The sequence below is a fragment of the Phocoena sinus genome, chromosome 15 (assembly GCF_008692025.1).
Source record: "Phocoena sinus isolate mPhoSin1 chromosome 15, mPhoSin1.pri, whole genome shotgun sequence".
Lineage (NCBI taxonomy): Eukaryota > Metazoa > Chordata > Mammalia > Artiodactyla > Phocoenidae > Phocoena > Phocoena sinus.
In genome coordinates, this window is record NC_045777.1 from 40,218,812 (window position 1) to 40,240,504 (window position 21,693).

Below are 21,693 nucleotides of genomic sequence, written 5' to 3' on the forward strand. Positions count from 1 at the left end.
ATTAGAGACTATAAACTTAAAGAAACTTTTTAAGCAGATGTAGTGTGAGTGTGTTTCATAAAATCAACCTACTGAAAATGGCTTGTCATATCCTTCCGTGCTTTGATAGAAAGCAAGGAGCGTAGACCAGCAGGGCCTCTGATGTTGGGAAGGGGTTTCCCTTCCAGGGAAGGGAAGAGACAGAGACTGGGAACTGACGACAACCCTCATGGAGTGATGTTGGAGAACTCGTGCCCAGTCAAACAGGTTAGTCAGCAGTATTAAGGGACTCAAAAGTCATTGCCCATTAGGAAAAAGATGAGACTTCTACTGAGTCATCGAAAGAAAGTTAAATTATGTTAACCACTTGCAGTTTTCTATGGTTGTAAAGTGAGTTGTGTGTTCTAGAAAGATTTCTACTAAAAATGTTTAACCTGACATTATAACATTTCAAAGCCTACATTTCTGTTAATTGGGAATTCAAATAATTCAGAATACCTTCCATATACTTCTCCAAAATTGAGCAGAATGAATCAAACATTAATATAATGCAAAAATATTGCTGTATAATCTTCTCTATAGTTTAGAAAATTAGTTGCTAATTTAATATATAAAATCTATAAAATTTGTTCCTTGAGACATATACATTGTCTCTAATGTGCTGTATTAACATTGCATCCTAATTCATTTTCTAAAACTCCCATGCAAGAAAGCTTTTATATAATCAATTATACAGGTTTATGTTTCATACATTAGATATGTTACTTTTATACTGCAATGGATTTTTATTTTTAAAGTGAAATCAAGTTAAATTAATATCATGTAATTATATTTACATTTATATGACCCTCTTAGTGAATTATTTTTAGAGTTAGTTGGCATTCTTAATGAAGCTCATTTCCTTTTAGAATAGTTTCCAGGCTAGTATATTAGAAGAAAACTGCAAATATGGTCCCCCATCTTAATTTGAATAAGACCTTTGACAAGGCTATTGTGGTACTCTTGATTGAGAAGGAGATGGTGCTTTTAGTTGCTTTCGTTGAATTGTTTTCAAAGGATATTGTTTAATGGTTAGGCATTAGCTGGAAGGAATTTTATTTTTAATCTTAGAATCTCTTTTTAAAAATAATTTCCCCACGTAGAAAAATATATAGAAGGGACTATCCAGAGATGATCTTACTAAAAAGTGCACATACAACCTGATCCATGCATATGTTTTTTAAAAAAATGAAAAAAAACACAAACAAACCATGTATAGAGAGAGTAAGAGAGTGGGTCTAAAATGAACAGAAGTCTCCTCCTGCCTTCTGACACCCCATTCCTTTCCACAAGGATGACTTTGGTTAACTGTCTTATATATCCTTTCAGAACACTTTTTCCTCACAGACTGGAGTACAGTTATGTCACTTAAATGTACATATGCAACAATATATACTCTTTTGCTTTTTTCTATATGTACTCTTTTTTTCCCCCCAGACAATAACATATCTTGGAGATCCTCCCCTACAAACATACATCTACCACATTCTTTTTTGACAGCTATATAGTATTTCATTGAATAGATATACTTTATTTAACCTGCTGTCTGTAAATGGACATTTAAATTGTTTCCGGTTTGTTGTTTGTTTTCTTTATACTCTTTCAAAAAATGCTGCAGTGAATTTTCTTTTACATAATCGGTCAGATCAATTTCTAGCAATGGTATTGCCTAGTCAAAGAATATGCATTTCAAATTTTGACAGTAAAATTACTGTCCATAAGGTAGCATTAATTGACATGCCTTATCAACAGTGTATGTTAATCCGCCGCTTATACTTTTGTTTTGTATCTCTAATGTTAAAATAGTACTTGGTCATTTTGTTTTGCATTTCGTTAGGAATTAGAATGGATGTTTTTGTTAAGTGTTCCTTAGGGTTTTGTATTTGATTCTGTGCAACATTAAAGTCCAAAATTGGGAGGTATAGTTAACATATTAGATAAAGCTACAGAATACAAAAAGATCTAGATACTTCAAAAGTGGTTAGTGCCAATAGGATGAAGTTTGAGATAAGTGCAGCATTTTGATAGCAAACTTGAAAAAAAAGTGTCCTATATTCAGCACTAGTTTCCAGTGTAGGCAAACTCCTACATCTGAGTGGTTAACACAGGAGTTTTTCACATCACAGCCATGCTGGTTGGACAGCTCCTCTCCATCCTGTAGTTGTGCCATCTCGGCCTTGTATCCTTTAAGGTCACTGCAGCAGAGACGGCCTGGAAAAGGCTCACTAGCTCTTTATTACCTTGCCTCCACCTCACTTTTCTTTTGCCAGGAGAAATGTCTGGGGTTGTGAAGTGTCAAGGAGTACCTGGATGTTTGGGGAGCATCAGTGGTCTCTGCCACTGTACCAACAGTGAACTCCTGTATCAAACTTCAAAAAGAGTGGGGTATCATTGCTCAGCAGTTCACTTGAGAAATAAACTGTATGTGCCAGCCATGTGCCCTTTCCTAAACTAGTCTGTGTAGTATTGCTGCATCACTGGGAGTAGAATGAAAGCATCTTGGGAGATGACCCTTTTTGGCTTTATTCTGCGTGTCACATTTTGAGAGAGAGTGAGATTGATATTGACTATGTAGAGAAAAATGAAGTCAGCACATGTAAGGATCTATAAATTTTGTCTAGAAGCCTAACCCCTCCCCCTAAAAAAATTACAGTGTCCTGGAAGAGTTTTCAAAGACTTGAAGAAAAGGGTGATTGTTTGCAGAGTACAGAATAGACTTTATTCTGTGTTAATCCCAAAGAGAGAATTAGAACCAGCTGATGGAGTTATAGAAAGATTACTGTTAGAATGGCAAGCATTTATTCTGCAATTTGAAATCTTTGTAAATCAAGTGTAAGCCAGATGACGTCTGTGAAGAATACTGTAAAGAAGATTCCTGCTTACCATGAGAGATTGGTCTGGGCAATCTCTACAACCTCTTTTCTAATCTGGATTTTTGGTAATGAATGCCAAAGGATTTGTCTTTCTTTTTGAATAGGACACTGATGAAATTCAAGTTAACTATCCTGGAATGTTTGAATTGATGGAAGATTTACAAGGTAAGACACTTTAAAGAATTTTTAGACGCCATATGAGAGTCGTATTTTGAGGGCTGGCTATGGCAAGCACTGGGGGCAAGCACTAGAGATACACTGGGTGAGGAGAAAGCGGACTGTCTTCATGGAGTTTATACTGTAAAATGGGTGAGGCTGACATGAGGCAGCTGCCACAAAGATAAACGTTAAACTAGAATTGTGGTGAGTGCTGTGAAGTAGAGGAACTTAGAGCTGTGACTGCCTGTGAAAGGCTGGCAGGGCTTTCTTTTTTTTTTTTAACATCTTTATTGGAGTATAATTGCTTTACAGTGTTGTGTTAGTTTCTGCTGTATAACAAAGTGAATCAGCTATACATATACATATATCCCCATATCTCCTCCCTCTTGCGTCTCCCTCCCACCCTCCCTTTCCCATCCCTCTAGGTGGTCACAAAGCACCGAGCTCATCTCCCTGTGCTATGCAGCTGCTTCCCACCAGCCATCCATTCTACAATTGGTAGTGTATATATATGTCCATGACACTCTCTCATCTCGTCCCAGCCCACCCCTCCCCCTTCCTGTGTCCTCAAGCCCACTCTACGTCTGCGTCTTTATTCCTGTCCTGGCAGGACTTTCTTGAAGGAGCATATGAGGGTGGTAGAACACCTCAGTGACTTTCTCCAGCAACACTTGGCAGCTCAGATCCAGGCACAGGTAGAAAGAAAGCAGGTAGTTGGGTTAGTGTAGGATTGGGGGTTGCCAGGGGGTTAGGTGGGATAGGTCCTGGTGTGGGAGAGTCAACAAAGTCCTGTCTGAGGAAGTGATGGTTGTGCCCTAAAAAATGAAACGGGTCACTAGGCAAAGCAGGGAGGAATTGAGTCCCAGCCACGGAGAACAGCATGTGCAAAGGCCCTGTTGCAAGAAAGAATGTGGCAAGAACTGAAAGAAGGGCATTTTGGCCAGAATACAGGGAATAAAAAGAAAAGTTGACTGATTAAATTGGTAGGTAAATGGGAGCCTTGTAACCTTTGTTAAGATTGTTTGTCTTTATCTTAAAAGGCCCCTTGAGGTATTTTAATGGGGGGAGGGGTCGTGATGTCAGATTTGTTTTTTTTTTTTTTTTAATGGATTGGCAGATAAACTAGTAGGAGACTTAACAGCTGGAAAGCTTACTAAGAAATGGTGGTGGTTTGGACTAAGGTGGTGGCAGTGGAGATGGAGAGAAGTGAATGGATTCTGGAGATGTTTACGAGATAATTGTGACAGTTCTTGCTGATGGATTACATATGGGCCGATGAAGGAGAGAGACATTTCAAACATAGCACTGAGTTTCTGGCTCTCCTAGCCAGATAGATGGTGCCCTTCATTGATAGAGAAACAGTAGAAGATAACCAAGTATGGTCAGGGACAGCTCTTGAGTTCACACTTGGGCATGTTGGATTGGAAACGCTTTTGAAATAGCTGAAACAAGATGTCAGGTAGGCAGTTGAGTGTGTGGCTGTGTAGCTCAGAGGAGGCTACTGGCCCAGGTAAACATTGTGAGTCATTTGTGAATAGGTGGTGTTGGAAGCAGTAGAGAGGTCATGGCCTGGGAGAAGCTTTGAGGAGCAGCAAGGACACAAACCCAACCTCCCAACCCCGAAAGAGGCGAGGCTGCCGACTGAGGGGGAGGCTGGAGAATTGGTTTGCTCAAAGGAGAGCCTCAACTTACGTCAGTGAGAATTTATGAGGTCTGATTTTTTATCACACAAATGGCATAGACAGTTTTGATGAATGGGGGAAGCTGAAGGCATCAGAAGTGTGTTCTCTGAAACCCAAACTCTGCTTACCTGGGGGAGTCTTAATCTGGATCCTGAAAAATCGTAAGATGATTTAAAGCAAATGAATTATAAAAATACATACCTCATGTTTGTTTACAGATTTAATAGTTTTTCATAAGCACTGTTGCACTTGCTTCTGTAATAACCCTCTGGTAACTACTTTACCCCTGTCCTACAAGTCAGAAATATTATGCCCAAAGAGAACACTTGCCTATTAGTGGTAGAACTGGGTGCTAAACTCTTGCCTTCTTGACCCCTGTTCTGACACTCTCTTGCCTGACTCTCCTGCTTCTTGTAGCTGCCCATTTGTAACAAAGTCCATTTACCTATCATTCAGCCTCCTCTGAGTACGGCGCTTCTGTCAACTTTATAAGGGGAAAGATGTGTAGTCAAAAACTTACTCTTGTAGTCACACTTTTTTTTTAAATTGGAGTATAGTTGGTTTACAATGTTGTGTTAGTTTCAGGTATACAGCAAAATGAATCAGTTATACATATACATATATCCACTCTTTTTTTAGATTCTTTTCACAAATAGGCCATTACAGAGTATTGAGTAGAGTTCCCTGTGGTATACAGTAGGTCCTTATTATTTTATATATTGTAGTGTGTATATGTCAACCACAATCTCCCAATTTATCCTTCCCCCACCCTTACCCCATGGTAACCGTAAGTTTGTTTTCTACATCTGTAACTCTATTTCTGTTTTGTAGATAAGTTCATTTGTACCCTTTTTTTAGATTCCACATATAAGCCATATTATATTATATTTGTCTTTCTCTGTCTTACTTCACTCAGTATAACAATCTCTAGGGCCATCCATGTTGCTGCAAATGGCATTATTTCATTCTTTTTTATGACTGAGTAGTATTCCATTGTATATATATATATATATATATATATATATATATATATATATATATATCACATCATCTTTATCCATTCCTCTGTTGATGCACATTTAGGTTGCTTCCATGTCCTGACTATTGGAAATAGTGCAGCAGTGAACACTGGGGTGCATGTATCTTTTCGAATTATGGTTTTCTCCAGATACATGCCCAGGAGTGGGATTGCTGGATCATATGGTAGCTCTATTTTTAGTTTTTTAAGGAACCTCCATACTGCTCTCCATAGTGGTTGTACCAACTTACATTTCCCACCAACAGTGTAGTAGTGTTCCCTTTTCTCCACACCCTCTCCAGCATTTATTGTTTGTAGATTTTTTGATCATGGCCATTCTGACCCGTGTGAGATGATACCTCATTGTAGTTTTTGTTTGCATTTCTCTAATAATTAGTGATGTTAAACATATTTTCATGTGCCTTTTTAAAAAATAAATATATTTATTTATTTTGGCTGCATTGGGTTTTTTTTTAACATTTTTATTGGAGTATAATTGCTTTGCAATTGTGTGTTAGTTTCTGCTTTATAACAAAGTGAATCAGTTATACGTATACATATATCCCCATATCTCTTCCCTCTTGCGTCTTCCTCCCTCCCACCCTCCCTATCCCACCCTTCTAGCTGGTCACAAAGCACTGAGCTGATCTCCCTGTGCTATGTGACTGCTTCCCACTAGCTATCTATTTTACATTTGGTAGTGTATATATGTCCATATATACACTACCACTCTCTCACTTTGTCCCAGCTTACCCTTCCCCCTCCCCGTGTCCTCAAGTCCATTTTCTAGTAGGTCTGCGTCTTTATTCCTGTCTTGCCCCTAGGTTCTTCATGACCTTTTTTTTTTTTTTTTTAGATTCCATATATATGTGTTAGCATACAGTATTTAACCATCTGTATGTCTTCTTTGGGGAAATATCTATTTAGATCTTCTGCCCATTTATTTTAAAATTAGTTTATTTATTTTTGGTTGCATTGGGTCTTTGTTGCAGTGTGTGGGCTTTCTCTAGTTGTGGTGAGCGGGGGCTACTCTTCGTTGCATTGCACGGGCTTCTCATTGCAGTGGCTTCTCTTGTTGTGGAGCACGGGCTTTAGGCGCATGGGCTTTAGTAGTTGTGGAACACAGGCTCAGTAGTTGTGGCGCCCAGACTTAGTTGCTCCGTGGCATGTGGGATCTTCCTGGACGAGGGCTCGAACACGTGTCCCCTGCACAGGCGGGCAGGTTCTCAACCACTGCGCCAGCAGGGAAGCCCTTCGGCCCATTTTTTGATTGTGTCGTTTGTTTTTTCAGATATTGAGCTGCATGAACTGTTTATATATTTTTTAGATTAATCTGTTGTCAGCTGCTTCGTTTCCAAATATTTTCTCCCATTCTGAGGGCTGTCTTTTCGTTTTGTTTATGGTTTCCTTCACTGTGCAAAAGATTTTAAGTCACTCTTCACTCATTCTAGTTTAATCAGGGATTGGCAGCCTTAACATGCATGCCCAAGGTGACGGGGGACCAATAATAAATCACACAGCCCCTCCTGAGGTGCACTTGGCTCCTCCTACTGTAATCACAGAGACCCTTCATCCGAAGGCTTGAGAGGTGGTGATAGGCTGATGATTTATCATTCAGACTCTACTGACAAAAATATTTTTCAAATACAGCATTTAGTTTTGTTCTGCTATGTAATAAATGCTGTGTTCATGATTCATTTCAAGAAGGAAAAGAGAAAGAGACTAGAAATTAGACCTATCAGCTGGAAAAAGTTACCACCCATTGATTTAAAAATACAGAATTTATTCTGTTCTAAGTGCAATTCTGTGAGGTTTTCTAATATCCTGATTTTACAGATGAGCAAATTGAAACATTGAGAAGTTGAGTGTCTTGTCCATGGTCACACTTAATCTGGAATTAAGTGATTAAATCCTATACTGCATACTTGATCTCTGTGCATTTTTTTCCACTGAAATTAACATAGATGTTGAGTGAAATGCACTAATCTTAACTGTACAGCTGCTTGTATTTTTAAGTACTATATAAACCACAGACTAGAACATTTCCAGCCCCTAGAAGGTTGCTTCATGCCCCTTTCCAGTTGATAACTCCCCTTCCCTTAAGGGTTTTAATCGCTCATGTGTTTTAAGGAACTGTTGTCTAATATTTACCTTTAAGGGGCTTTGCCAGTGCTTCTCTTATTTTTACTGTAAAGCCTTTTACACAAACCATGTGCTTTAGTCTTTAATGTCTCTTATTCTTTTTTAACAACTTTGAGTATAGTTGCTTTACACTGGTGTGTTAGTTTCTGCTTTATAACAAAGTGAATCAGCTATACATATACGTATATCCCCATATCTCCTCCCTCTTGCATCTCCCTCCCACCCTCCCTTTCCCATCCCTCTAGGTGATCACAAAGCACTGAGCTGATCTCCCTGTGCTATGCAGCTGCTTCCCACTAGCTATCTATTTTACATTTGGGAGAGTATGTATGTCCATGCCTCTCTCTCACTTTGTCCCAGATTACCCTTCCCCCTCCCCATATCCTCAAGTCCATTCTCTAGTAGGTCTGCATCTTTATTCCCGTCTGGCCCCTAGGTTCTTCTGACGATTTTCTTTTTTTCTTTTTTTTTTTTAGATTCCATATATATGTGTTAGCATACGGTATTTGTTTTTCTCTTTCTGAGTAACTTCACTCTGTATGACAGTCTCTAGGTCCATCCACCTCACTACAAATAACTCAGTTTTGTTCCCTTTTTTTGGCTGAGTAATATTCCATTGTATATATGTGCCACATCTTTATCCATTCATCTGTTGATGGACACTTAGGTTGCTTCCATGTCCTGGCTATTGTACATAGAGCTGCAGTGAACATTTTGGTACATGACTCTTTTTGAATTACGGTTTTCTCAGGGTATATGCCCAGTAGTGGGATTGCTGGGTCGTATGGTAGTTCTATTTTTAGTTTTTTAAGGAACCTCCATACTGTTCTCCATAGTGGCTGTATCAATTTACATTCCCACCAACAGTACAAAAGGTTTCCCTTTTCTCCACACCCTCTCCAGCATTTATCGTTTGTAGATTTTTTGATGATGGCCATTCTGACCGGTGTGAGATTATATCTCATTGTAGTTTTGATTTGCATTTCTCTAATGATTAGTGATGTTGAGCATTCTTTCATGTGTTTTTGGCAATCTGTATATCTTCTTTGGAGAAATGTCTATTTAGGTCTTCTGCCCATTTTTGGATTGGGTTGTTTGTTTTTTTGATATTGAGCTGTATGAGTTGCTTGTATGTTTTGGAGATTAATCCTTTGTCAGTTGCTTCATTTGCAAATATTTTCTCCCATTCTGAGGGCTGTCTTTTCGTCTTGTTTATGGTTTCCTTTGCTGTGCAAAACCTTTTAAGTTCCATTAGGTCCCATTTGTTTATTTTTGTTTTTATTGCCATTTCTCTAGGAGGTGGGTCAAAAAGGATCTTGCTGTGATTTATGTCATAGAGTGTTCTGCCTATGTTTTCCTCTAACAGTCTGATAGTGTCTGGCCTTACATTTAGGTCCTTAATCCATTTTGAGTTAATTTTTGTGTATGGTATTAGGGAGTGTTCTAATTTCATACTTTTACATGTAGCTGTCCAGTTTTCCCAGCACCACTTATTGAACAGGCTGTCTTTTCTCCATTGTATATTCTTGCCTCCTTTATCAAAAATAAGGTGACCATACATGCATGGGTTTATCTCTGGGCTTTCTATCCTGTACCGTTGATCTATATTTCTGTTTTTGTGCCAATACCATACTGTCTTGATTACTGTAGCTTTGTAGTATAGTCTGAAATCCAGGAGCCTGATTCCTCCAGCTGCATTTTTCTTTCTCAAGATTGCTTTGGCTCTTCGTGGTCTTTTGTGTTTCCTTACAAATTGTGAAATTTTTTGTTCTCGTTCTGTGAGAAATGCCATTGGTATTTTGATAGGGATTGCATTGCCTCTGTAGATTGCTTTGGGTAGTAGAGTCATTTTCACAATGTTGATTCTTCCAATCCAGGAACAGGGTATATCTCTACATTTGTTTGTATCATCTTTAATTTCTTTCATCACTGTCTTATAATTTTCTGCATACAGGTCTTTTGTCTCCTTAGGTAGGTTTATTCCTATATATTTCATTCTTTTTGTTGAAATGGTAAATGGGAGTGTTTTCTTAATTTCACTTTCAGATTTTTCATCATCAATGTATAGGAATGTAAGAGATTTCTGTGCATTAATTTTGTATCTTTCTACTTTGCCAAATTCATTGATTAGCTCTAGTAGTTTTCTGGTAGCATCTTTGGGATTCTCTATGTAGAGTATCATGTCATCTGCAGAGAGTAACAGCTTTACTTCTTCTTTTCCAATTTGCGTTCCTTTTATTTCTTTTTCTTCTCTGATTGCTGTGGCTAAAACTTCCAAAACTATGTTGAATAAGAGTGGTGACAGTGGGCAACCTTGTTTTGTTACTGATCTTAGTGGAAATGCTTTCAGTTTTTCACCATTGAGAAAAATGTTGGCTGTGGGTTTGTCATATATGGCCTTTATTATGTTGAGGAAAGTTCCCTCTATGCCTACTTTCTGGAGGGTTTTTATCATAAATGGGTATTGAATTTTGTCAAAAGCTTTCTCTGCATCTATTGAGATGATCATATGGTTTTTATTCTTCAATTTGTTAATATGGTGTATCACGTTGATTGATTTGCGTATATTGAAGAATCCTTGCATTCCTGGGATAAACCCCACTTGATCATAGTGTATGATCCTTTTAATGTGCTGTTGGATTCTTTTTGCTAGTATTTTGTTGAGGATTTTTGCATCTGTGTTCATCAGTGATATTGGCCTGTAGTTTTTTTCTTTGTGACATCTGTGTCTGGTTTTGGTATCAGGGTGATGGTGGCCTCGTAGAATGAGTTTGGGAGTGTTCCTCCCTCTGCTATATTTTGGAAGAGTTTGAGAAGGATAGGTGTTAGCTCTTCTCTAAATGTTTGATAGAATTCGCCTGTGAAGCCATCTGGTCCTGGGCTCTTGTTTGTTGGAAGATTTTTAATCACAGTTTCAATTTCAGTGCTTGTGAGCAGTCTGTTCATATTTTTTTTTTCTTCCTGGTTCAGTCTGGGAAGGTTGTGCATTTCTAAGAATTTGTCTATTTCTTCCAGGTTGTCCATGTTATTGGCATATAGTTGCTTGTAGTAATCTCTCATGATCCTTTGTATTTCTGCAGAGTCAGTTGTTACTTCATTTTCATTTCTAATTCTATTGATTTGAGTCTTCTCCCTTTTTTTCTTGATGTTTGGCTAATGGTTTATCAATTTTGTTTATCTTCTCAAAGAACCAGCTTTTACTTTTATTGATCTTTGCTATCGTTTCCTTCATTTCTTTTTCATTTATTTCTGATCTGATCTATATGATTTATTTCTGATCTGATCTATATGATTTCTTTCTTTCTGCTAACTTTGGGGTTTTTTTTGTTCTTCTTTCTCTAATTGCTTTAGGTGTAAGGTTAGGTTGTTTATTTGAGATGTTTCTTAAGATAGGCTTGTATAGCTATAAACTTACCACTTAGAACTGCTTTTGCTGCATCCGATAGGTTTTGGGTCATCGTGTTTTCATTGTCATTTGTTTCTAGCTATTTTTTGATTTCCTCTGATTTCTTCAGTGATCTCTTGGTTATTTAGTTGTGTATTGTTTAGCCTCCATGTGTCTGTATTTTTAACATATTTTTTCCTGTAATTGATATCTAGTCTCATAGCGTTGTGGTTGGAAAAGTTGCTTAATATGATTTCAATTTTCTTAAATTTACCAAGGCTTGATTTGTAACCCAAGATATGATCTGTCCTGGAGAATGTTCCATGAGCACTTGAGAAGAAAGTGTATTCTGTTGTTTTTGGATGGAATGTCCTATTAATATCAATTAAGTCCGTCTTGTTTAATGTATCAGCTAAAGCTTGTGTTTCCTTATTTATTTTCATTTTGGATGATCTGTCCATTGGTGAAAGTGGGGTGTTAAAGTGCCCTACTATGATTGTGTTACTGTCTGTTTCCCCTTTTATTGCTGTTAGTATTGGCCTTAATTATTGAGGTGCTCCTGTGTTGGGTGCATAAATACTTACACTTGTTATATCTTCTTCTTGGATTGATCCCTTGATTATTATGTAGTGTCCTTCTTTGTCTGTTGTAGTAGTCTTTATTTTGAAATCTATTTTGTCTGATATGAGAACTGCTACTCCAGCTTTCTTTTGATTTCCATTTGCATGGAATATCTTTTTCCATCCCCTCACTTTCAATCTGTATATTTCCCTAGTTCTGAGGTGGGTCTCTTGTAGACAGCATATATACAGGTCTTGTTTTTGTATCCATTCAGCCCGTCTATGTCTTTTGGTTGGAGCATTTAATCCATTTACACTTAAGGTAATTATCGATATGTATGTTCCTATTACCATTTTCTTAATTGTTTTGGGTTTGTTATTGTAGGTCTTTTCCTTCTCTTGTGTTTCCTGCCTAGAGGAGTTCCTTTAGCATTTGTTGTAAAGCTGGTTTGGTGGTGCTGAATTCTCTTAGCTTTTGCTTGTCTGCAAAGGTTTTAATTTCTCTGTTGAATCTGAATGAGATCCTTGCTGGGTAGAGTAATCTTCGTTGTAGGTTTTTCCCTTTCATCACTTTAAATATGTCCTGCCACTCCCTTCTGGCTTGCAGAGTTTCTGCTGAAAGATCAGCTGTTAACCTTATGGGGATTCCCTTTTATGTTATTTGTTGCTTTTCCCTTGCTGCTTTTAATATTTTTGCTTTGTATTTAATTTTTGATAGTTTGATTCTTATGTGTCTTGGCATGCTTCTCCTGGATTTATCCTGTATGGGACTCTCTGTGCTTCCTGGACTTGATTGACTATTTCCTTTCCCATATTAGGGAAGTTTTCAACTATAATCTCTTCAAATATTTTCTCAGTCCCTTTCTTTTTCTCTTTTTCTTCTGGGACCCCTATAATTCAAATGTTGGTGTGTTTAATGTTTTCCCAGAGGTCTCTGAGACTGTCCTCAATTCTTTTCATTCTTTTTGCTTTATTCTGCTCTGCAGTAGTTATTTCCATTTTTTTATCTTCCAGGTCACTTATCTGTTCTTGTGCCTCAGTTATTCTGCTATTGATTCCTTCTAGAGAATTTTAAATTTCATTTATTGTGTTGTTCATCATTGTTTGCTTGCTCTTTAGTTCTTCTAGTTCCTTGTTAAACGTTTCTTGTATTTTTTCCATTCTTTTTCCAAGATTTTGAATCATCTTTACTGTCATTGCTTTGAATTCTTTTTCAGGTAGACTGCCTATTTCCTCTTCATTTGTTTAGTCTGATGGGTTTTTACCTTCCTCTTTCGTCTGATGTGTATTTCTCTGTCTTCTCATTTTGCTTAACTTACTGTGTTTGGGGTCTACTTTTCACAGGCTGCAGGTTCGTAATTCCCATTGTTTTTGTGTCTGCCCCAAGTGTCTGAGGTTGGTTCAGTGGGTTGTGTAGGCTTCCTGGTGGAGGGGACTGGTGCCTGTGTTCTGGTGGATGAGGCTGGATCTTGTCTTTCTGGTGGGCAGGACTGTGTCCAGTGGTGTGTTTTGGGGTGCCTGTGACCTTTTTATGATTTTAGGCAGCCTCTCTGCTGATGGGTGAGGTTGTGTTCCTGTCTTGCTAGTTGTTTGGCATAGGGTGTCCACCCTGTAGCTTGCTGGTCATTGAGTGGAGCTGGGTCTTAGCATTGAGACTGAGATCTCTGGGAGAGCTTTTGCCATTTGATATTATGTGGAGCCAGGAGGTCTCTGGTGGACCAATGTCCTGAACTCGTCTCTCCCACCTCAGAGGCACAGGCCTGACACCCGGCCGTAGCACCAAGACCCTGTCAGCCACATGGCTGCTAGTATTGGAGGGTCTCCTGCAGAGGTGGGGGGTGGCTGTGGCTCACCGCAGGGATAAGGACACTGACAGCAGAAGTTCTGGAAAGTACTCCTTGGCATGAGCCCTCCCAGAGTCTCAATGTCTCTTACTCTGAAGAGGATTAGGATGAATTTATCTAAAGATAACTTGTAAAAGTGATATTTAACAAAGTTGATATAAATGTTAACTGGTTGATTTTATATTCATCCACTTACCATTTATTGAGCATGTACCATGTGCCAACCACTGAGCCAGTGTTGGAAATAACAGTTCCTGATCTTAGGGAACTCATGCTCCAGTAGAGAAAGAGACACACAGAGATACGCAGACATATGTTTTTAACTGTAAAGTGAGATAATTCTTTTTATAAGTGCAGGGAGAAACACAGAGAAAAATCCCTAAATCTGCTTAAGGAATCAAGGATGCTTTTGCAGAAGAAGCAGCACCTAAGCTAAAATGAGTTTGCTAGAAGAATGAAGGGGTGGGTGCACCTTTGGGGGGTTGGGGCCTTGCATTCCAGGCCAAGGAAAAGGCCTATATAGAATCATGGAGACTCAAGAGGTTACGCTCAGCCTTCACTTTCCTAATTGAGAAACTATACAGTAATTCAGTATTGCTTGAATATGTAGAATGGGAAAATGACGGGAAATGATGCAGGATAGTCCATTAGTGGCTTATCTAGACTTTATCAGGTCAGCCTTGCAGTCTGTTGGGAGAATATTGTGCAGAGGAGGGACAATCAGATTGATGTGTGAGGCAGCTCACCCTCCAGCATCGTTTGTGAGGCATGTTCATGAGGAAGGTAAAACTAGCTAGCATGGTTAACCTCTCTTGTTTTGCATGAGGAGACTGGGCACAGACCGAAATAACTTGCCCAAGGCGATGTGTTTAGTAAGTGGTAGAGCCAGGATTTAAGCCCAGTGTAGCAGCCTGACTCAGATCCTGAAATGTTAGCCAGTCTCCACTGAAAAGGTGAGAGGCAGCTGACGTAGGAAGAAGAGTGGTCGAGGGGTGAATGCAGGAGGGGAGGAGCTTGGCAGACTTCCAGGGGTGCTTCTCTGCAGACTGGAAGTTGGTGTTACCTTCCAGTTGGTTTTTGGCATTTTACATTGTGTTACACTTTTTTCTTGATGGTTGTGGTGTTTCTCATTTAAGCTGCTATTATTATTAATTCACAGAAAAAAGTCCAGAATGTTGACCTAATTTTACAGAACAAGTTGTGTATCAGCCGATGAATGCATGAAAAGTTTTGGAGGCTTTCACAGTAGTTTTAAGGTAAGTTCAGTTGTTATTTTTTTAGACAGTACTCAGTATTGTTCCTAGTAAACCATAATAAATTAGACTTTTTTAAATAAGCAGTTGAACTTAACCTTAAAAATACTGTGAGAGTCTTTAACAGCTACCTGCTTCCCAGATTTTTCTGTTTATCCCAAAGCCCAGAGCTGGTCCGAAGTCCCAGATGTGTTTCCCAGGTGATCTCCAGTAAAGGTCCTCCATGATGCATTATGAAGTTTTATCATTCCATTCTGAAGATGATAAAACTGAGTCTAATAGAGGTTAAGTGACTTTGCCCCAGGTTATGTAAAGGCCAGAACTTGGATTATGATCCCAAAGTCTAGCCTCTGTGTGCTACATCACACTGCTTCCCCAAGGAGAAGGGAGGTTCTCATGTGAGGGAAGGGTGGGCTTCCCTAGCAGCAGAGTTACTGTGCTATACAGTAGTGCTCTGGAGTTTCTGTATCAGAAAGAGCATTGTGCCTAATAGTCTTAATTAGTATATCCTAATACCAGTTATTTAGAAGGCATTTTAGAATTTCTAGTGCATTAACTATTTCCATTAAAAAAATTAGGCCTGTTTTCCACTGGTGTTGACTCTGTCTAATGTGTAAGTCATGCCAATGGGGAGTTAAGCAGGAATGAAAGCGCCACAGCCATTATCAGCAATAAACCCTTCCAGTACAAGTTCCAGTTGACCTTCAGTCTCTTGATTCAGTTGATACTCATGATGTGGGAGAATGTTTTTAAATTGGATTATGTAATGGGTCTAAAATGTTAGCACTGGAAGCCTGTAGAGATCATCTAGCCTGGCCAACTTGAGGACCCAGAGAGATGGAACTAAGGTCATGTAGCTACTTCATGACCACAAGAATAAGATCCACCCTCTTCTTCATGGTGATTCATCTACTAGTTTGTATGTCTTTTGTTCTTCATGAATTAGGGCTCTTATACTCACATGATATGGGACATTGCTTTTAGTTTCAGAGCTTCATTATTTTAGGGAATAATAGGAACCTTTTGGGATTGGAGAGAAGATTAACTTATTCCAGCTAATTTGCTGATTGTTTTAATAAGCCCATTGAAAAATTGGGAGGTTATTATTTTTAAACTACTAAAGGATACCAACATTGGGAAGTTTATTGGTATCTTATTGAAAAACAACTAAGAAACCAATTTTTGATCATGTAGCATATAGAGAATAAATGTAAAGGATTTTTACTTTTGAAATTCTTTTAATTTTGCAAACTAGTTTAAAATGTGGTCTTTCAAAGTAATTTTGTTTGACTATGCATTAAAAAATATTAAATATATAACATTAATTTTTAGTGAACAATAGACTGACATTAATCCTAGCTTTTAGCTGTCAATTTGAAGGAAAGAAATCTAAAAATAAATGTTAAAACATTAAGAAAAGTGCCCCTGAAGAGAATGTACAAAATTGTTTCCTAATCTGGGATCAGTAAAATGTTATAAAATCTGAAAACACACTGTAGTTTTGGTACTACCTAATGAGTCTTCAAGCCCTCTTCCAAGCTTCACATTCATACTTACATTTACGGCTTACTTAGAAGGAGTGAGATGTTGTACCAATGTCCTTTCCTCCTCAAAGAGCAGCTAAAAGGGGCATAAAAATGTGGCATCATTAGAAAGGCCCTTGCCAACGCCTGATGACTCACCTGGAGGGCCAGTCGCCTTGCTTTTGCCCAACTGGCCTACCACAGCCCATTGCTGCCAAGGAAAGCCTACTTATAGGGTTTGCCTCCTGAAATTTGACTTAATACCCAGAAGCTTCAAGTAGTTTTGCTTTAGAGTAACTAGCTATGATCTGAGAGCAAAATGAGATTATTTAGGTTATCTTATGTGACTGTTAGAGAAGGGGGACAATGGGTATACCATTGGGTGAGATAAGATAAAATCTGTGATGTTGAGCTGCTCAGGGTATTTGCTGTATTATCTCAAACTGCCTGTATTTTAGGGATGGGTGAGAGTAACTGTGCTTGGAATAGAAAAGCCCTCCTGCACCGAGACACAATGCTGGCAGCTGCAGCAGTGTACAGAGGTAAGGGAGCTGACCGTTCTTCCCAGCCAGGCCCCACTGACCAACTTGTGCCCTGTCATCCTTTATCCCCTAAAATTACGTTTTCCTTTCCTGTTAGGGCACCATCAGATTTCTTGTCCTTCCTTTCAAAATGCAGATCCTGTGGCTACGTATCCTTTTTCCCAGCAGCCCTTACTATTTCCTTACTGTCAGCTTCTCGGTGTGGAGGATTTTTCACAAGAGGCATTCTCAGAATCCCATGAGTATTCTAATATTCATTTCTCTTTGGAAGATATGACTTTCATTGAGCAGATTTATTTTTCCTACTTGCATTTTTTTCAGACTCTAACCATGATTTGTCTTTATAGAAATGTACGGAAATGAGGACGGTTCTGTACCTGCCACCTATCAGATCTATTACATGATAGGATGGAAATATCATGATTCACAGGTAATATTACTAAGACAGATCAATTTTTTTCTTAGTGGGTTCATGTTTCCATTTACTAATTATTGTTTGTTTATTTAGGGTGGTTTGTTTGTTTTTAAATATAAGACAGCATTAAGAGGGTTAATTAGGGCTATGATATTTATCAGTTTCTAATATCTTTAATCTTTATCATTATTTTCAGGCGAGACCAGCTAAAAGAGGTTCGGCAACTGTGTCATTTGGAGAGCTAGGAAAAATAAATGATCTTATGTCCCAGGGGAAAAAATCACAATAAATATTTTATTCAATGTTAACATAGTCCAGACTTTTCATCAGTGATGGGTCTTTCACGTCTAAAATTACTGCATTTTGAAACAAGAAGCAATATATAAGCTATTTACTGTCAGACTTTTCTAATAATTAGAATAGCCTAATATTCTTCTATATTTAGTAACAATTTCAGTTTCACATGTTTTTCTGTTTTCATATGGATACTGTTATCCAGTAATTGAGTGCTTATTTACAAAGTCAGCCCAAAAGCAAGAAGATATTCTATGAAAAATCACAAATATATTAACATACATAAATCCCTAACTTGTTGGAAAAACATTACCCATGCTGACATTTTGTACCTTTTTCTCCTTCTGATCTTGTGTTATTTCTGTGAGAGGACATTAGCTGTGGAGATGAAGAGAGTGACAAGTTGGTAGATTCTTTCGTGTTCTGGCTCATTTAGAATAAAAATGTAGTCTTTTATAACAACTATTCTAAGATACTTAAGCCAGAATTATTTGTGATACTGTCTTCTTTGCTCTGTTCCTCTGTGAAGAGGAACAGAGGATTATGAACCTCTCTAGAGCTCTTAAGTAGTTTTGTACTTTGGAAGAGTGTTTACCTTTACTGAATCCTTCCTCACCTTTTTTTTTTTTTTAAACCATCAGAATTATAATCTTATTTCTTTCTCACCACCATGATCTAGGTGAGACCCCTATCATTTTATATACTACCCTTAGTTAAGAGGAGAACATTTTAAAAGAATACAGAGGCAAAATTACATGTAAAGTATCTGCACAGCGATGAAGAGTGCTGTTTGCTTGATTTTCCTTTGTTGTTTGAGGTCTTTGGCAATATTATTCTAATCCAGGTCCACTGTCCCGTCGTCATGATCAAAATGAATTGGAAGCAGTCAAGCTCAGACAGTGTAGAATAGATGGAAGAAGGTGGTGATAAGGCAGCCAGGAGGAAGCTGGGAAGCACCCAAGAGTGAGGACGAGTGTGTTCACCAGTCAGTGCCGAGCCATTTGCTGTCCTTTTCATTTAATGCGCGTGGCCCTGCCTCCTCCTCAGCCCTAGGGGAGTTACTGTAGGATTTGCTTCTCTCTGTGTCTCTCCCACCTGCCTTCCCTCCCTCTGCCACACGAGCACCAAGCTTTCCCTGAGTCCAGGGCTATGCCTTACGTGGTAGATATTCAGCTCCATTTTGAATCAAATTAACTTATGTGGAAAATGTACCCTTTCATAGGCTAAGTTACAGTTAAAAACCAGAATTTTGTAGGGGAAAAAGAAATTACTGTTCTTGCTCTCTTCAGTTAGGACATTCATTGATATCAGAAATTGGGATACTCTTTGTGGCTTTTTTGTTTTTTGTTTTTAATACAAAGGAAAAGAATACCTAGGCAGCAGAATTTGGGGAAGGTTTTTTTTTAGCTTAATTTTCAGACTTGAAAGGAAAGGAAAACAAAAAACTCCTGCATATTAAAGTGTGAACTGATGCCTAAGGAAAGGACATTCCACGGTGTCTGTGTTTCCTAAATGACCGTGTTTATAGGTATTGATATTTGTTTTTGAAGAATGCATGCAGAATTGTTAACTGGTTATTGCTGAGGACAGGGACTGAGGAACCAGATGTCTCTGCACCTGTCCCAGTGTCTGAATGTCTGTTGGGGGTGCAGGAGATGGGCAGAAGCTAGGAGGGAGGCTTGTACTTTGACTTTTTAATCTTTCTGTAGAATTTGAAGTTTCTTACCAAGGGTATTAACTTTCATTTATTTCATGCCAACAGAGAATATGTGGGGTGGTGGGTGAGCTGGGGAGGAATCTACCTTGAGCGATCTCAAAAACAAGGTCCATTGGTTTAAAAAATAAAGAGGAATTAACCCAATGAATTGAGAACACTTATTGTTTAACCTGAGTGACAGTAGTAAAATTATTTATTTTAATGTGAGTGACAGTAGTAAAATTATTTATTTTAGTTAATATCTGCTTGAAGTACCTATTAAGCTTTAATTGTTTGGAACCTTCAGGAAATTTATTTTCTGAATAGCTGTGTTTTCCAAATGATTAGGGACTCATCCTTTTAAGCCACAAAATTTAAAAAATATTTCCAAAATGTGTTACATTTTAAACAGTGTATAGAACATAACCATTTCTTTATAACTCAGCAGTTATTATCACAACCTGTTTTTCTTTATAGCTTTATAACTTTATAACTTGACAGTTACTATCACAACTTGTACTGCATTGCTTGTTCCTACACTGATTGGCCCCGAGAATGAGGTGGTTTGTCTCTTTTCCTGCATTTTTCTTACTTGCTGTCAATCTCAATGGCCTTACAGAAACGAACTTTCTTGAGTCAGTTCTTCTTGCCCTTTGTGATGTGTAAGATTAGAACTCAGATTGGAAGGTTTCTAGGACGGGGTTTAAGGTAGGAAAGAGGGAGGAGGTTCTGCGAGAAGGACTCTTGGAGTAAAATGCATGGGCTTTATTGGTTCCCTTAACAAATCCCCATCGAGACCCATGTGCCGGGCTCCCGACTTTTCTCTGCGCTCTTAGTCGTCAGTCTAACATGGCTTCAGGTGGTGGACCTGGGACATCTGCTGGCTGCTGGGATACATTTTGGATTATTTCCTGGTTAGCAGTATTCCAGGTTGTTGGCCTAGAGAATTACAGAGGTGGCAGTATTCATGAAAACTTACATTTTTAAAACAAAGAATTTCTTCAGGATTTGTTGAGATGGAAGCTACCCATAGACACCAAGTTTGTGATATGAATGTGAAAAGTTACAGCTACAGAAAGGTGTACTTCCTGAAGTAGCTATGAAGCAAGTTTTGTTTTCCAAACCCTTTTCGTACCATTTTTATCCACTAGGTGGAAACAATTACAGTATGGCCTATATTGAAGATATAGTTTTTATAACTCAGTGTATATCCCTTAAGTAAGGATGAAAAAAAAGTATTTAACCATGGATTGGCATCTGTGTAGGAAAGAAACATTAAAAGACATTTGGGGAAAAGAAGAATACTTGGCATAGTGATTATTTTATTCCTTTGTAAATTATTATTTTAGAATCTCTTGCCTAAGAAGAAAGTTTTGAGGGTTCTTTTTAGAGGGGGGCTCGAGGTGGGGCGGTTGTTATCGCTGCTGTTAATAATGTGAAGTTTATCTTCAGGAAACTAATAAGCGGACCTGCCCTTCCAGAAATTGGGGTACTTTAACTCTCTGCCTGGATACTTGACAGGTATTTATCTCGCTGGTTTAAAAAAACAAATTTGAAGAAAGCGGAAGGTACTGTGGTTAACAAATAGGGAAATAATGCTTTGGCGTCTGTGGTGGTTTTAAAATCTATCCACAGATTCTTTGATACTCTTTTCTCCAAGAGGTGGAGCTTCATTCCCCTCCCTGTGAGTCTGGGCTGAATTCAGTGATTCGCTTCCAACAAATAGAATATGGAAGTGATGGTGTGTCCCTTCTGAGGAGGTAGTAAGAGGCCCGCTTCCTCCTCACTGTGTCTGAGATCACAACCTCGGGGAGAGCCAGCGCCGTTCGTGGAGGGCATCAAGCAGTGCTCGGGAGAGGACGGCGCAGACCTGCCAGCGAGGGAGCCAACCCGGGGGAGATCCTCCAACCCCAGTGTGACTTTCAGGTGACACCTTGAATGGCAGTCTCATGACAGACCATGAGCCAGAGCCACCTAGCTAAGCCACTCCACGTTCCTGACCCACAGAAGCTGAGGTAATAAATGTCTGTTGTTTAAGCCACTGTGTTTGGAGTAATTTGTTAACACAGCCCTAGATAACTAATATGCTCACTTTGGGAAAAGTTAGGTGCCCAGGGTATGCCAAGTTGTTCCTTGAAGTATAGAACATATTCTGCTTACTTGAAATTGTATAAAGTCAGCATAAACTACCATATTACCTTTGTTTCTCGGGGAAAACTGGGCCCGAGATACGCCTACCTTGAGGTTTGAGTCCATGGTATCTCGAAGTAGAACTAACCTCCCAAGGTA

General features: G+C 38.7%; 1 protein-coding gene across 7 annotated transcripts in view; it reads left to right on the forward strand.

The window, feature by feature from the left end:
* Positions 1-17,722, forward strand: part of NDUFAF5 (NADH:ubiquinone oxidoreductase complex assembly factor 5) — a 32,885-nt gene extending 15,163 nt beyond the window's left edge. The window contains exons 7-11 of one of the 7 annotated variants that reach the window (XR_004345836.1): positions 2,996-3,056; positions 14,841-14,937; positions 16,916-16,999; positions 17,347-17,429; positions 17,611-17,719. Coding sequence is in view for 2 of the 7 variants with exons in the window: in XM_032605580.1 (XP_032461471.1) it covers positions 2,996-3,056; positions 16,916-17,241 (387 nt within the window). In the remaining 5 variants the exon portion in view is untranslated. Of the gene's footprint in view, positions 1-2,995; positions 3,057-14,840; positions 14,938-16,915; positions 17,430-17,610 lie in introns of those variants that run through there. The other 6 variants (XR_004345832.1, XR_004345833.1, XR_004345835.1 and 3 more) reach the window with 6 other exon arrangements.
* The last annotated feature ends 3,971 nt before the right edge of the window (positions 17,723-21,693 follow it).